At 33.9% G+C, this 13,775-nt stretch overlaps 1 protein-coding gene across 2 annotated transcripts in view; it reads left to right on the forward strand.

The window, feature by feature from the left end:
* Window positions 1-13,775, forward strand: part of CRIM1 (cysteine rich transmembrane BMP regulator 1) — a 181,263-nt gene that overhangs the window by 93,139 nt on the left and 74,349 nt on the right. For both annotated transcript variants that reach the window (XM_083830091.1, XM_083830090.1), the window contains one exon: window positions 311-431. In XM_083830091.1, the coding sequence (XP_083686217.1) occupies window positions 311-431 (121 nt within the window). The remainder of the gene's footprint in view (window positions 1-310; window positions 432-13,775) is intronic.

The raw sequence follows: 13,775 nt of genomic DNA on the forward strand, positions 1-13,775 counted from the left end.
GGGGGGGGATACATTCTTGGTAACATAGTATATTTCTAGTAACTAATATTATTCATTAGTTTAATTATTGCTTAAGGTTGCCTGTATAACTTTTATAACTTTTTTTTTAAATTAAATAATATAGTTTAGTTGCTTCCTGAGTCTTAAAGAGTCTTTTTGTAATGTCACCTACCAAACGTACATTCAGCAAATGCTTTTTCTGACTTGAGTTTGAAGACTGATGCATAACGCATTGCTTAAGGTGAATTAATTTGTCAAAAAACTTCTAAAGCATGTGTAAAAGGAACTTTCTTCTCCCCTTCCTCTTTAGTGTTCAGTGTGGATTGCAGCACAGTGGAATGCCCTCCTGTTCAGCAAGTGGTTTGCCCACTGGATAGCTATGAAACCCAAGTCAGGCTGACGGCTGATGGCTGCTGTACCCTGCCCAAAAGGTTTGTGTCTGGATGGCTGAGTATATTTTTTAATTTGCAAGTACTATAAACATAGGACATTTCATACCTCTGAGGCACTAGAAGGTAATACAGAATAGAAGATATATGAGGTAGGTTAAAGGTTTATCAGGCTGATAGAAATACTAAATCCATCTTTTTCAAGCAGAAGATTCTTCTCAGTGCAAATGCGTAGAGTTTTACTAAATTACTCTGAAGGACTTGTGCCTCTAGATTAAGTGGATTTCCAGTGTATTCAATTCATTTTACAAAAGTAAATCATTCTGAGAAACTTCTGAAGGACTTTGACATTAAGGAATTAAATGATGGAAAAGGAAGAAGATTTGCCAAAGAAAATCTTTCTTAGTTAAAGAAAATAAAGCATTTTTTGTGTGTAGAAAACCATTATAATAAGCTGACAGACAATGGCTATCTGGAACCATAGCGAAACATAAATCTCAAATAATCATTTCCATCATACTTCAGTCTGTTGTTTAAGTAGGTGTAATTTACTACAAATTCAGGAAAGTTGGACAATTTTGAGCTGGTTTTGTTGCAAACTTTTGCACCACTATTTCAGCTTATGATTTTACAACACACTTCCCAAAATTTGATTCAGCAATATGCCCCATAAATATTCATTCAAGCAAAAAGTACCATTACTGAAAATATTTTTACACAAAACAGAAAATATGTATTGTAGATGTGTAACTAGTGGTTTTTTTGTTTGTTTTTTTGTTATGAGGATCTTTCACACCATAATAATCTGTCATATCCCCAGCCACTTGTGAGATTTTAAAGAACTGATAAACTTGAAAAGAATTCAGAAAGAAGAAAATAGCAAAAGCTGTGTAATGGATGAGAGATCTTCCCCACTGGGTGGTACCCTTTGTGTGTATGTTTAATATAGTGATTTGGTAACTGTTTTATGAGGGTCTCATACTATGTGCAGAGTTAAAAACACATTAAAAAAAAAAAAAAACATGAGAAGAGGTGTGAAGTACTACATGTAACGCAGTAATCCTGTCTATAAAAATTTGAAAATATTTTTCTAAATTTGATAAATTGTGTTTGCAATTGTATAATATACATAGTAGTTTGCTATTTAAAAAAATTATTATTATTTTTATTCACTGAATGCTATTAATGTTCTTTCATTCAAAGTTTCTTTCTTTCCTTTGTTTTCTTAACTTTGGACCAGAACATGGTATGAGTTCTCAGTATCCTTCCTTTATCGTTTAAGATATTCTCATTAACCTTCCTAGGAGTTACAGTAGTTTTGTATTAGTTCAGAGCTGGCCTGGCTAGTCGAGATTGCACAGGAGGCTGTAGATTTTAACTAGCCATTGTGTCAGTATTGACACCACTACAGCTCAACATGTTTAAAACTGGACTTAAACTGACTTAAAACTGGACTTAAATGCTTGTAAGGACTGTATTCAGAAAGGTAGATTGTAAAGTCAAAGAAACAAAACTTCCTATGTTTCTAGTTTAGATTAACATAGATTTTGCACAATCTAAAATTTACGTTAATGTTAAATTATTACTTTCAACTTTCTTTTAACTTGCTGGATTAAAAACTGGTAGATAAGTCAAATTGTTTTTGTTTTGAAAAATAAAATTGGGTTTTATATTTCTGCAGTGTAATATATTGGTAAAAGTTGTGGTTTACTTTTTTATTGCTTGGGTGGGAGAAATGGACACTATCCACTTTCATCTTTGTAGATGATAATGTCAGCATTCCTTCTATTAATGAACACAATACCAAGAAAATCAAACTTCATTTACTTCAGAAAAATGATCATTTGAAAATATTTTCAATTTCTAGGGCACACATGAGAACTGATCTTACATAATACACTTAGAGCAAACAAGTCCTTGAAAGAGTCATTTTTTCTTTCTTTGATAATATTTAAAAAATATAGCCAGTTGTTTTGCTATGTGTTAAATGTAAGTGATAACTGAAATTTACTTGTATGTTATGTAAGTGACCAAAACAGTAGTCCAGTCTCCTGCACACCAAGACCCTAATTGTACAAGCAGGCTCAGAGTGTGTGAATTATCAAATAACTCTGAATCACCCTCAAACCACTTGGAAATCTGACTGCTGTGCATTACTGGGATCAGAGTGTAACAGGGGATCAGGGCTGGGACAGATGAGTTCTGAGCTCCTGGAGTCTTATGATCAGATCAGAATTTGAGTGTTTTTTTTTGTGTGTGTGTGTGAGTGAGTGAAAATTTCTGTCCTCCTTGATGTGTAAAACTGCAAAACATAATTAGCATAGCTTAGTCTGCAGGCAGGTTGAAACAGTTACATGAGTCTTGTACTCTTAATTTTAATTTTGTGGCTCAGCCTATGTTGCCTATTCAGCATAACCAATAACACACTTGTTAGCAGAGTTAGTGGGAAGGGAAGAAGGACAGACAAATCTGGCAGCATTAAGGCCATGTAAATGCTTTACATGTTGTGTGCCTGCTGGCAATTTATTTAATTATTTAGAAGCTCTATGGCACTGTCTTCCTTCAGAAGCACAGCAGTGGTCATTCATGTGCTGGTGATAAGAATAGTACTTGAAGTGTGGGTGAATAAATGAACACAAGGGACACAGGAACAGCCAAAAAGAAAGAGCTGATGAAGATTAGAGAAAGAAGTATATGTATGAAAAGAGAGCAGAAAGGGAAACTAAGTTCAGTTACTTTTGAACATGAAAATCAAATTCTTTGAATTCAGGTTAGAAACTGATAGGATCTGAGGAAACGTTGGACCTTTATATCTGAAGTGAAGATCTTAATATCCAATGAGCGTTTCATTTGAAAACTACAGAAAAAGTGGAAGTGGAGGTTTATGGATAAATGACTCTACCCATGGAAAAGAAGGCATTTTTCCTTGATTTGGGAATTTCGTAATAAACATGGTGAATATTAACAATGCATTGGCTATAATTCAGTTCAGGACCACCTAAATCCATATCATAGCTCTTTCTAATCATTAGAATTAAATTCAAAATGAGTGACATCGTTTTTCTGAACATATAAGAGTAATTAATTTAAAGGAAAGAGTGATTCATAAAATCATAGTTTTTAGTCTTCATCAAACTATTTTTATTATGACTTTTTCAAAAGTTAGAATTTTTGTTTACTGCTACTAAAATACAGGCTTAACAACAGAAGTGGAAAGCAATGAATATTGTGGTAAATGACGAATGAGTGCCTGTCACTGATTCAGTTAACAGCTGACAACTTCACATACAGCAGGAGCAGATCAATGTATGTCCTGCTTCTTGTTCTTGTCTAACTTCTTATTTGCAATATGCTAGGAAAACAATTCATATCCTATTAATGTATCCAGTTTTTCTGTTGTGAATGAATTTTCTTTAAATCTTTCAGATCACTGAGAATTTTTTGTAAATGCAAAATTCTTTATCAAAATGTCTTTTTTTATATCTATGAAGAATGGCCTGTAACAGGGCCTGACTTCTGTGATTGCTATTGGCTTTTATCTCTATTGCTCATATGCATTCTTCATGGAATTATATGCAGAAGAGTAAACAGTACGATCAAGTAGCATCACACTAAATATTTTTACATCCTCATTACGTTTTTGATTGCTCTCTTTATTACAGTCATTAGTAAATTGATTCTTTTGTGGGTTTCCTTTCTCCCTGTTCTAGCTTTATACTCCTGCTACTGCGTTCTCTCTCCATGTCATCTAAGTATGGTCTTTTCCCTTGCTCCAGTTTCCAGTGTCCACACCTGTTGCAGACCTGGTAGCTTCAAGGTTTGCAAAGTGCTCTGTAACCACAGAGATTTTTTTTATTATTATTATTTTTTTCCCTGTCTCTTCTTGGTCAAGCTTTGAATAAAAACCAGATAAACCAAGAAAATTCTAGAGAACAAGAGAGGTGTTAGTACTGTGCCAATGTTTGAAAGAAGAAAAAACAATTAATTAAAGCCTGGTTATCTTGATATCAATTTTGAGAAAACTGGTGGAAAAAATGATAAAAGATTGAATTGATAAGGATTAAAGAATGCAATTATAGATAAAAACAACCAGTGTTGCTCTTACAGTTTTCTGAAACTTGATTCTGTCTTTTGAAGATACTATACTTGCTTTAAAAATCTGACCATATGATCTCCTTCCCCTCAATTTCTGTGCTGTGTACTCACTAGTCCTCTTCCTTGTATTGGCTAAAAAGAAAAAGGGGGGGGGGGGGGGGGGGGGAAGGGTGTCTAATTAATATTGTATTACAAGCTTTGCTTTTATGAAATAGAAACGTATCCACTTTCCCAAACTCCTTAACATTGAAGACAAACATTTCCCACACCCATCTTCCCCAGATTTTGGAAGGGAATCAGTCACAATGAGTCAACATCTTGCTGATAATATAACATGCTTTCCTGAGAAGAAAGAAGCATTTAGGAGTACGTTCACTAAATCCCAGCAAGATGTTCACTTGACCTACTTATTTAAAAAGTTCACACCAGAAGCCCAAATATGTTCTAGATTAGAAAAGGCTCAAAAATAATTGGTATGTGTTTGTCTATCAAAATATCAAGTCCTGTGTCTTGTGTCTCAGTCTTAGCTTTAAAAAAGCAGTTTCAAGGTTGTGGTGGAAGGACAAGAGAAAGAACATGCAAATGAACCTCAGCAGAAGCAAATAACAAATTACAAACAAACTTTAAGAGGAGTGAGCTAAATGAAACAGGAATATAAGTCATGATGATTAATCACTTCATATTTCAGATAAAAGTGAAGAAGGGCTCTTGACAGATTCCATTATTTTCTTGCAAAATTGGAGTCCAAAAGACTCCAAGGCTTGAGGGATGAGCGAATCAAGATTTTTTTGATTCAGACCAATTCACCATCGCTTAGTTACAGATGGTTGGATAGCATAGCAAATGCAGAACTTTCAATTGGATAGAGTAGCGTGGAGGAGTAGGACTATAGGCTTATTGTTTAGAAGAAAACCTCTGAAAAAGTTTCTTCAATGAATTAGTCATAGAATTTTTTTCTATGTTTGAATAGTCTTTGCCATGTTAATTTTACTTTATATGCAGTTAAAATGTCTCAATCTGTGGCTGCTATGATTGGCAATGCCAGAGTTTGGTTTTCAGTGTCAAAAAAAAAAAAATTATTTGACTAGCAAAAATGTTAGTTCTCTGGATGGTAATATAAAATATCAGTGATTACAATGTAGAAACTACTCACTGCTTTTGGGGGGGGCAATTCACATGTGTATTTTGTTTTTCCCATTCCTAAAGCTTTAACTGGAAAGCAGTCTAACTCCACCCTGCCCCATTAAAAATAAATAAATAAATAAAAAGCATAGTATGAGGACAGCTGTTTAATCTTCCAAGAAAATACAACTTTGTTTCATAGCACAATTCTAAAATATATGTGTTTAAAACAGGAATATACTCGATTTAATAAAAATATGATTATATTCTACAGTATTTATGAAGATCTCTTGAATTTGATTTGAAATGAATTTGATCTCTGCTATTGAAATTTAAGAAGATACATTTTCTTACATAGTACTTGTCAATGATGCTGCTGTTAATGTGTAAGAAAACAGATTTTCACTTTTATTTTATATGCAGTAGTGTAGAATTTGTAAATTATAGCCACAAATGAATTCAGTCTGTCTACTTAAGTTTTAAAGCATTTAACTCTATGCTTTAAACTTTTACATTTTCTTTAAAAGAAGTAGCAATAAAAAAGTCTGAGTTAACACTCAAGTTGCATATTGAAGACAAGTATTAGAGAGAGAGTACTTAGGCTAAATAGCATAAGAAGGGATACCAGTTAATATGTCTGCATTATAAGTTGAATCTAATACAGTGAACAGTAAATATTTGTTTGTTGGATTTTATTTCCCAATATAAAGAGAGATTTTTCCATTAAAAATATATGGTTCTAGGAAAGGAATAAAGCAACCTGTAGATACTTAATGAATAAGAAAGCTGCTGATATATTTTACATTTTTGTTATTAACACAAAGATTTTCAAAAATTTACTTCGATCCTTTTCTTGAACAAATGATAAAAGTTAAAGCAAACTTTTAGCATTCTTATTTGCATTATTTGAATTGCACATATAAATTTTTCAGAAGTATTTTGATTTTATTTATAAGCTTAAACATTAAAAGATGTTGATTTGGAATTAAATGCAAATTTTACTGCTGGTACCAGGTAACATACTAAATTTACCAAGATATATCTTGGTAAAGAGAAGTAAACAACAGTTCATTTAGATTCTCAGATAGTTACAGTTTTTACAACTTAAGAAAATGAGCGATACTTGCATGTAGTAGCCAATCATTTATTTATTCAAGGTTTATTTTAAGCTATGTTTTATGTGGAAATTGAATGCAACTTAAAACAGTACAAAACCAGAATTTATTATCATACCTAAAGTAAAATATATGTATAATAATAATAAATATTTTTATTAAAGAAACAGTCTTTTGTATCTGTATTGTACTATGTATTTTTAAAAAATTCATATGCTTTATTTAGCAATTCTGAAGACAACATTAAAGAATAGTAGTAATTTATATCATTCTCTAAGTTTCGTATACCCTTACTAGGTTGACTTTGATTCTAAAGGAAGAAATTGCCTGATTTATTATTTGTAGCCTTTTGTTTCTAATTGAACTTAGCTGTCTTTGGCACAACATGGATGCCACTGGAGAAATTTATAATTAGCATTTTTGATTTTATTTTTTAGAAAACTTGTAGATATCAGTCAAGTCAACTTGACTGTCCTTTCATTTTAGTGAAATGAAATAGATCTTATGGCAACTGTTTCTACAAAAATCGTATTTCTTCAGAGAGCATTTAAATATAAATTCATGATTTTGTTATCTTTCTAGATTGCTTTACCTAGTAAGCAATTGCTTTTTAAGGTACTTTATCCTCCTTTGTAACATCTGTTGTGTCCACAACATATCACTGTATTAGATCTATGAGCCACTGGTATGTATTCTGTGTTTCTTGTTTTACCAGTGTCTAGGGAATCCTAGCAGCAGCTAGACATAAACCTGCATGGTCCTTTTCTTCTTCTTTTATGGTGGCCACCTGAACCATACCTGGGAATTCTATAGTTGTAAGTCTTCTTTTGAGCTATTATTTGCATTATATTTGAGGGTACGAGACATGGCTGGTTGGATAGTGTTATTCTTCTGAAAGCAACTGTAGAGGTGGCCTCTGAATCCCTGATCATCTGTGCATCTGTCCCATTCAGTAGGAGATGTTGTGGTTAGTTCTTCTCAACTGCTTGTCTGGGCCAGTTCTTTTCAGCTTTGCTCCTGTTCATAACATGATTATTTCATATTTGCCTGTATTCTTTTCTTAGGTCTTCCTACTGTTGGAAAACCTTAATTTTATGATATATCATTTGTTTGAGTGTTCAGTACAGGATTCACCAACCTTCTTTATAGAGCAGTCATGGTTTTTCAGGAGATGCAATTTTTCTCTCTTCCCCAAGTACCAGTCACCTCTTTTAAGCATTTTTTTGCTGATACAGAGGTCTCCCTTGTATTTGTTTTAGAATTTTTAGATCCTTCTCCTCCACCCATCAAGATATGGTATCCAAGAGAAAGTGGTTGTGGATCCCAGTTTTTGTTACAGGAAAGTTCAGCTGGAACTGGTAAGACAAAATCCAAGCACCTGTATCTTCCTGAGATTTCTGTTCAGGATTTGACTTCTGAATAACCTTTGTAGCTGGACCTGAGGTCTAACAAAAGCATGTTAAGGTGCTGCAGAAACTTTGCCATGCCTTCAGTTCTTTCATCAGACTGTTGGAACTTCGTTTTCCTAGCTATCATGGCCATCTTGCTCAGGTTGTTCCTACTGTACTTTAAATCTATCAGACCATTTTTCCATCTGAAGTACTAATAGAAGTACTATGGTGTTGTAACATGTGGTGTTGACTTGGAGATTATTCCTTACTGAAGAGGTAGTTTTTGTCAAAGGAAAGGCTTCCATTGATGCTAGTGGAAGCCATCCTACATCAAGCTCAGGCTTGCAATTGGATTTTAACAGAGTTGATGAAAAGTCTAAACAGACCACTGCAGTTTTGTGAAGCTTCATAATATCTGGAATTAGGAGTTTAGGCAATTTAACATACTTTAGTTTTTAAAGAGAAATCCTCAAAAGTCAGGAGATAGAAAATACTTTTTCCAGGAAAACCATTTTTCTTCAATCAGATATGTTAAGTGAAAAAGTGTTACTCAGTGCCGTTTGCTGAGTGCACTGTACTGAATATCCACAAAAAATGAGCATAAAAGCAGGGCACATGTGACCTATATAGGCAACCCATTGTCAATGTCCATCTTCTCCATTTTGGCCTCTCAGAAGATGTAGTGAATTGCTGGATCCAAAGTTAGAGCAATCCCCTTCTTCCTCACTTAGTGCAGCTGTCTCAGCAATTCCTAGATGTTCTCAGAGTGATGGTAGTTACTGTAGCCCTGGCACCCAGCCTCACAATATGGGCTGTTTGGGGAGGAACCATGTTTTCCTGAAGCCCACAAATGAGAAAAAGATGATAAAAAAGTATTTTTTTAAAAAAGCCTCATCAGTAAAACTTGAACAGAAGCTCTTGAGACAATGAAAAGATGTTTATGGAGACTGATGGCTGACTTCTGAGTGTCAAAATCTGTCAAACTTGAGAACATTTTCAGAAGAAATATTATGCAAATCTTCTGCAGGAGAAGCTGTAAATTATAAATATAGGGATCACTGCATGCATCTTTTATAAGATCAGCATTTTGCACCTGTATTTTATAAGCTATAAATATACATCCACGCTCTTTCTATCAACTCCAAGAAAGTACTGAATTGCAAGAAAATGGTGCCTAAAGGAAGGTGCCCGTTACTCCTAAAGGGGGTGGGATAGAGAGGGACAGCTTTTGCACATGGGAAAAACGTGTTGATAATAGTTATACAAGCATCTTCCTTTTTTTATATAACAGTTTTTATGAAAAAGTATAGCTAGTAATTTTTCTGACCAGTTGCTGTTAGTTATATTTACTCCTTCACTTTTCAATTTAAGAAGAAATTTTAATCCAGGTAGATAAAATTAAGAGTTACTTTAATTTGCTTTTAGATGCTATGCTGGTATTTTATGCTTGGAAGCAGAATGAGATTGTGGTGTCTATAAAATCTGCTGTTTTGTTGTTTTGTGGCAAAGCAAGCTGGTCATTGAACTCAGACAACTTACAATAAGCAAGGTGGTGGACATTCTTCTGTTACAAATCTTAGTTTTCACTGGTCGGTCTAAGGATTAGTGTATACCTTGAACACACTGAATGTTGCTCCCTCCTCTACTCACTTCCCACTACATTTTTCTCCGTTGCTTCTACTTACTCAGCTGATTAATTTGTTTGGTAATTGAATATGTGATTTAGTTCAGAATAGTTGCTGACATGAACAGGCAAATTTGTGTTTGTAACACAAAGATCAATAATGTATTTGACAGTTGTTCTCAAACTCATAACTGCATGCCCAGGGAGACCCATATACATAAAAAAGCAATAGAATTATCACTTGTATGTTTGCAGTTTAGAAGAGATATAGATAAGAGAATTTCCCAGCAGTTTGCTGACAATACTCAGAGCAGGAAATAATGTCAACATTACCGATGTTGTATCGAAAAAGTTTGAAGTTCTGTTTTCTCTAGAAAATAGCAGGAAACGGTGTCAGTTTTCAGCAGCCCCAAACTACTGTTTCTTTTTTTTCCTTCTTAAATTGTTTAATATTTGAGAAGCAAAACTGAAGGTTTGTTAACCGTTTTAAAATAATTAGTAGTCCACTCCTCTTCCTTGAAATTTTAATTGTGGAATTTCAAGAAACTTATTACTAGAACGGGGTTACATTTCTTGCATACGTGGCTCCTGCTACATGAATAAGATCTGATTAATTGAATGGAGTTGTTTGGTTTCAGAAATGCTGGGATTCTGGAGCAATATTCTGGACTTGATTTTAAATGAAGTTCATAATGGAATACATTTGGAAGATAAACTACCACGTTTTGGGGAAGATCACTTTTGCCCCTTCCTAACAGTTAGCTTTCTGGCCAATCTTACATGAAAACTTACAGTGAAGTTAGTGGAGAGAATGGCAGTAGGTATGATCACAGCATGGAACAGTTGCCAAAGAGAGTCTTAGTTGATGTATCCTTCCTAAACTTGTACAGAGTTGCATTCAGGGGTATGAAAAATTACTGTGGAGGACATGGAAAAGCTAAATGTGGAATATATTTTTTTTTTCTTTCAAAGAAGGAAGGGGGACCTCAAATTAAACCATCAGATAAATTCAAAAATAATGTGTGTTTTGGTTTCTGTTTTTTTTGTTTGTTTTGTTTTGGGGGCGTGGAGGTTGTTTGCTTATCTTGAGTCCCTGATGACTTCGTTTTAGGGAGACATATTGTTTCCTAGATATCTTGAATAGACCACTGTCTATGGGAAAAGGAAATAAATTATTAACTTACTTACCAAGATCCTGATATTTGACAGCATAGACCGTGTCTGTAAAGATCACAGCTGTCACTCTAGTGTACTCTGTGATGTGTTCTGCTAGAACTGTTTCAGCCCCTCATGGGTCTTCTCAGAAGGAACCCAGAGCTATGTTTCATGCTATGGTGATGAAGCAGTTTATTGATGTCCTGGAAAAATAGTTACAGTGACACTTGCCACACCTTTTTCCAAAACTTTTTTGTTTACTTAGTACAAGCCAGTGAGCTCAAATGGCTTGAGGCAGGAATTTGTGCTAGATGACTCTTCAGTCTGCCTTGTTACAGGTGTTCATTTGTATGTCAGCTTAACAAAGAATGGAGAGATATAAATGAATTTTGTTCCTTTTTGACTTAAATATTAGAATGATTTCTCAAAGTTATTCTGCTAAGCAGCATAGAGCAAAGTGGAGAAATCATCTCAGGACAGCAACATACTCAGGAATGCATAATATTTAGTGTTTTGGGGTTTTTTTTTTTAACTCTATTTAAATGAGGGAAAAAAAGTGACCAGGAGGGTTTGGAATTATACTTCCTAATATGTCACATAAAGAGCACTGTACCATAACAAAACATTACTAATTTGGTAAAGCAATAAATGCTTGGAGTTGATACAAATGTCCTTTCTGCGAATTGATCTAGTTCCAGACCCTTATAATTTGTATCTTTGTTAAGTGGAAGATGAAAACAATTTTTAGGTATACTCAATCTTTGGGTTTGAAATGTTGTTATGATATTATGAAAGGTGAGGCTGATAAACCTAAGAAAACGGTAATTGAAACAGTAATCTTGTGGTTAAAAAAAAAAAAAAGACGTCTAAGATAAAAATATAATCTGTTATGGTAAAATATGAGAAAAGTGCAGGATTGGACTGGCTTTTGTTGTTTTATTCATGTACTGATGAATTCTAAAAGGTCTATACATATATCAGTGTACTTGGCCAGTGGTTGCATGTCTGCTTGTTTCACGGTATGATGTTTTTGTGACTGTTCTCTTTTCCCTTCTCATTTGTCTGGAAAACAGACAAGTTAATTTAATGTTAGTCAAAGGATGAAATAAAGTCATCTAGTCAAATGAACAGTTTGGATTCTAGTAAACCCTGGAAAGATTATAATCTACTTGATGTGAATGATGATTTTACAACTCTTCCCCTCCTTAGCACGTTTCGTAGTTCCTAACAGTAATAATACAGAAAATATGCATGAAATCAGTTCCTTTTTTTTTTTGCAGTATATTTAATTAAAAGCTAGATAATCAGCTTTTGTAATGTCTAAATTTTTCCTATGTATAAATATACTTCCATATATATATCTATATACTATAATCATGGAAAAATGCACTATTATATTGGGTATATGTTTGTAATAACATTTGTATCTATGCATATATCTAAAATTTTGGAAGAGAATTCTTTCTTGGGAGCTTGGGAGCATACTAGGTATGATTTCTAGGTAAGTAACCCCCCTGGAGACTTAGAATAGGAAGCACTTCCATATGAGACATTTAGTTGATATAGAAACAATGAAATATTTTTGAGCATTTGGAAATGGTCAAATAATACTTCTTATATTCACCATCCACAGTTCATCTGTCATCTCCTTCTGTGGGTTTATTATTGATCTCCAAAATAAAATACTAAAAGCTATCTAGGAAGAAAGAATACTTTCGTTACTGACTGGCTTAGTCATATATTCAAAACTGAAAACACAAAATGTATAAAGCAGTGACCCTGAACTTGTGGGCTAAAACTCTCCAACAGTATGTCTGAAGATTTAAAAAAAAATTCTATCTGAAGCGATTGGATGGAGGTGTCCAAATGGCTTTGTTTGCAGTGACGCTTTTTATCTAGGACTAAAGTTAACCTTTTCTAAAGCTGGCATTTGGTTGATTCCTTAAGCTGTAACTTCTCCAGCTTAAAACTCAACATGCTGCCTACTTAACTCACATTGTGGCTTCAGGTGTAGGTAGTACGGACAGAATCCTTTGTTGATTTCATGAGATTATCATGTTAATATTTCATTTTGTTATAACATCTCTTATACCATATGCTGGATGGTAGGGAGGGTCTTTCTTGCATTTAATCTTTTTCCTTGGCACCATTTCACCAGCCTTTGATAATGCAGAAAGTTCTCTTCTGAATATTCCCTCTTTTAGAGTATCTTTCAGTAGTTTATACTACTGACAGATCTGTGGGAGTTTTCTCTATTACATTTAGCTTAACACAAGTGCTACTAAAAGTAATATAACTTGTATTAGATTCCTGCAAGGACCAAAAACAGAGGACTGTGATAAGATCTGCAAAGGAATGTGACGTATGTTTCAGGAATGCTTTTCTCCAGTCTCAGTGCTTCAGACTTGATTTTGTTTTGATCCTTAAAATAAATATCCCTCTCCCCACCTAACCCCCACTCTAACCTTCCCATTCACTGGTACTAAGTCTTTTTCTCTAGAGTGCCTGTTCTTATTTTCATAGCCATTATGCCTTGGGCCTGGAGAACACTTTTGATCCAACCATCAAAACAGCTTTTCTGAGGCTACTAAGCCCTCCTCTCTTTTCATCTATTCAATAACAGAAGTAAATGAACCAAGATTAATTAGATTTTAAATAAAAAATGTCATTTACAAGTGCTCTGTTTGATTATTTTTTCCTTCAGCCTTTTCATTTTTACATTTTTGGTGATAAAAATGAAAAAATGAAAAATTATGTCAGAAATGAAAACAAAACAAAACAAGTGATGAAGTTATTTCAGCTTTGAAGAATTTAAAAACTGCAGGAAATTCACATGAAACATTTGGTCATTTGTATTACTGAAGCTGTTACCTTTCTCAGTCTG

Source organism: Anser anser (genome assembly GCF_964211835.1).
Source record: "Anser anser genome assembly, chromosome: 3".
Classification (NCBI taxonomy): Eukaryota; Metazoa; Chordata; class Aves; order Anseriformes; family Anatidae; genus Anser; species Anser anser.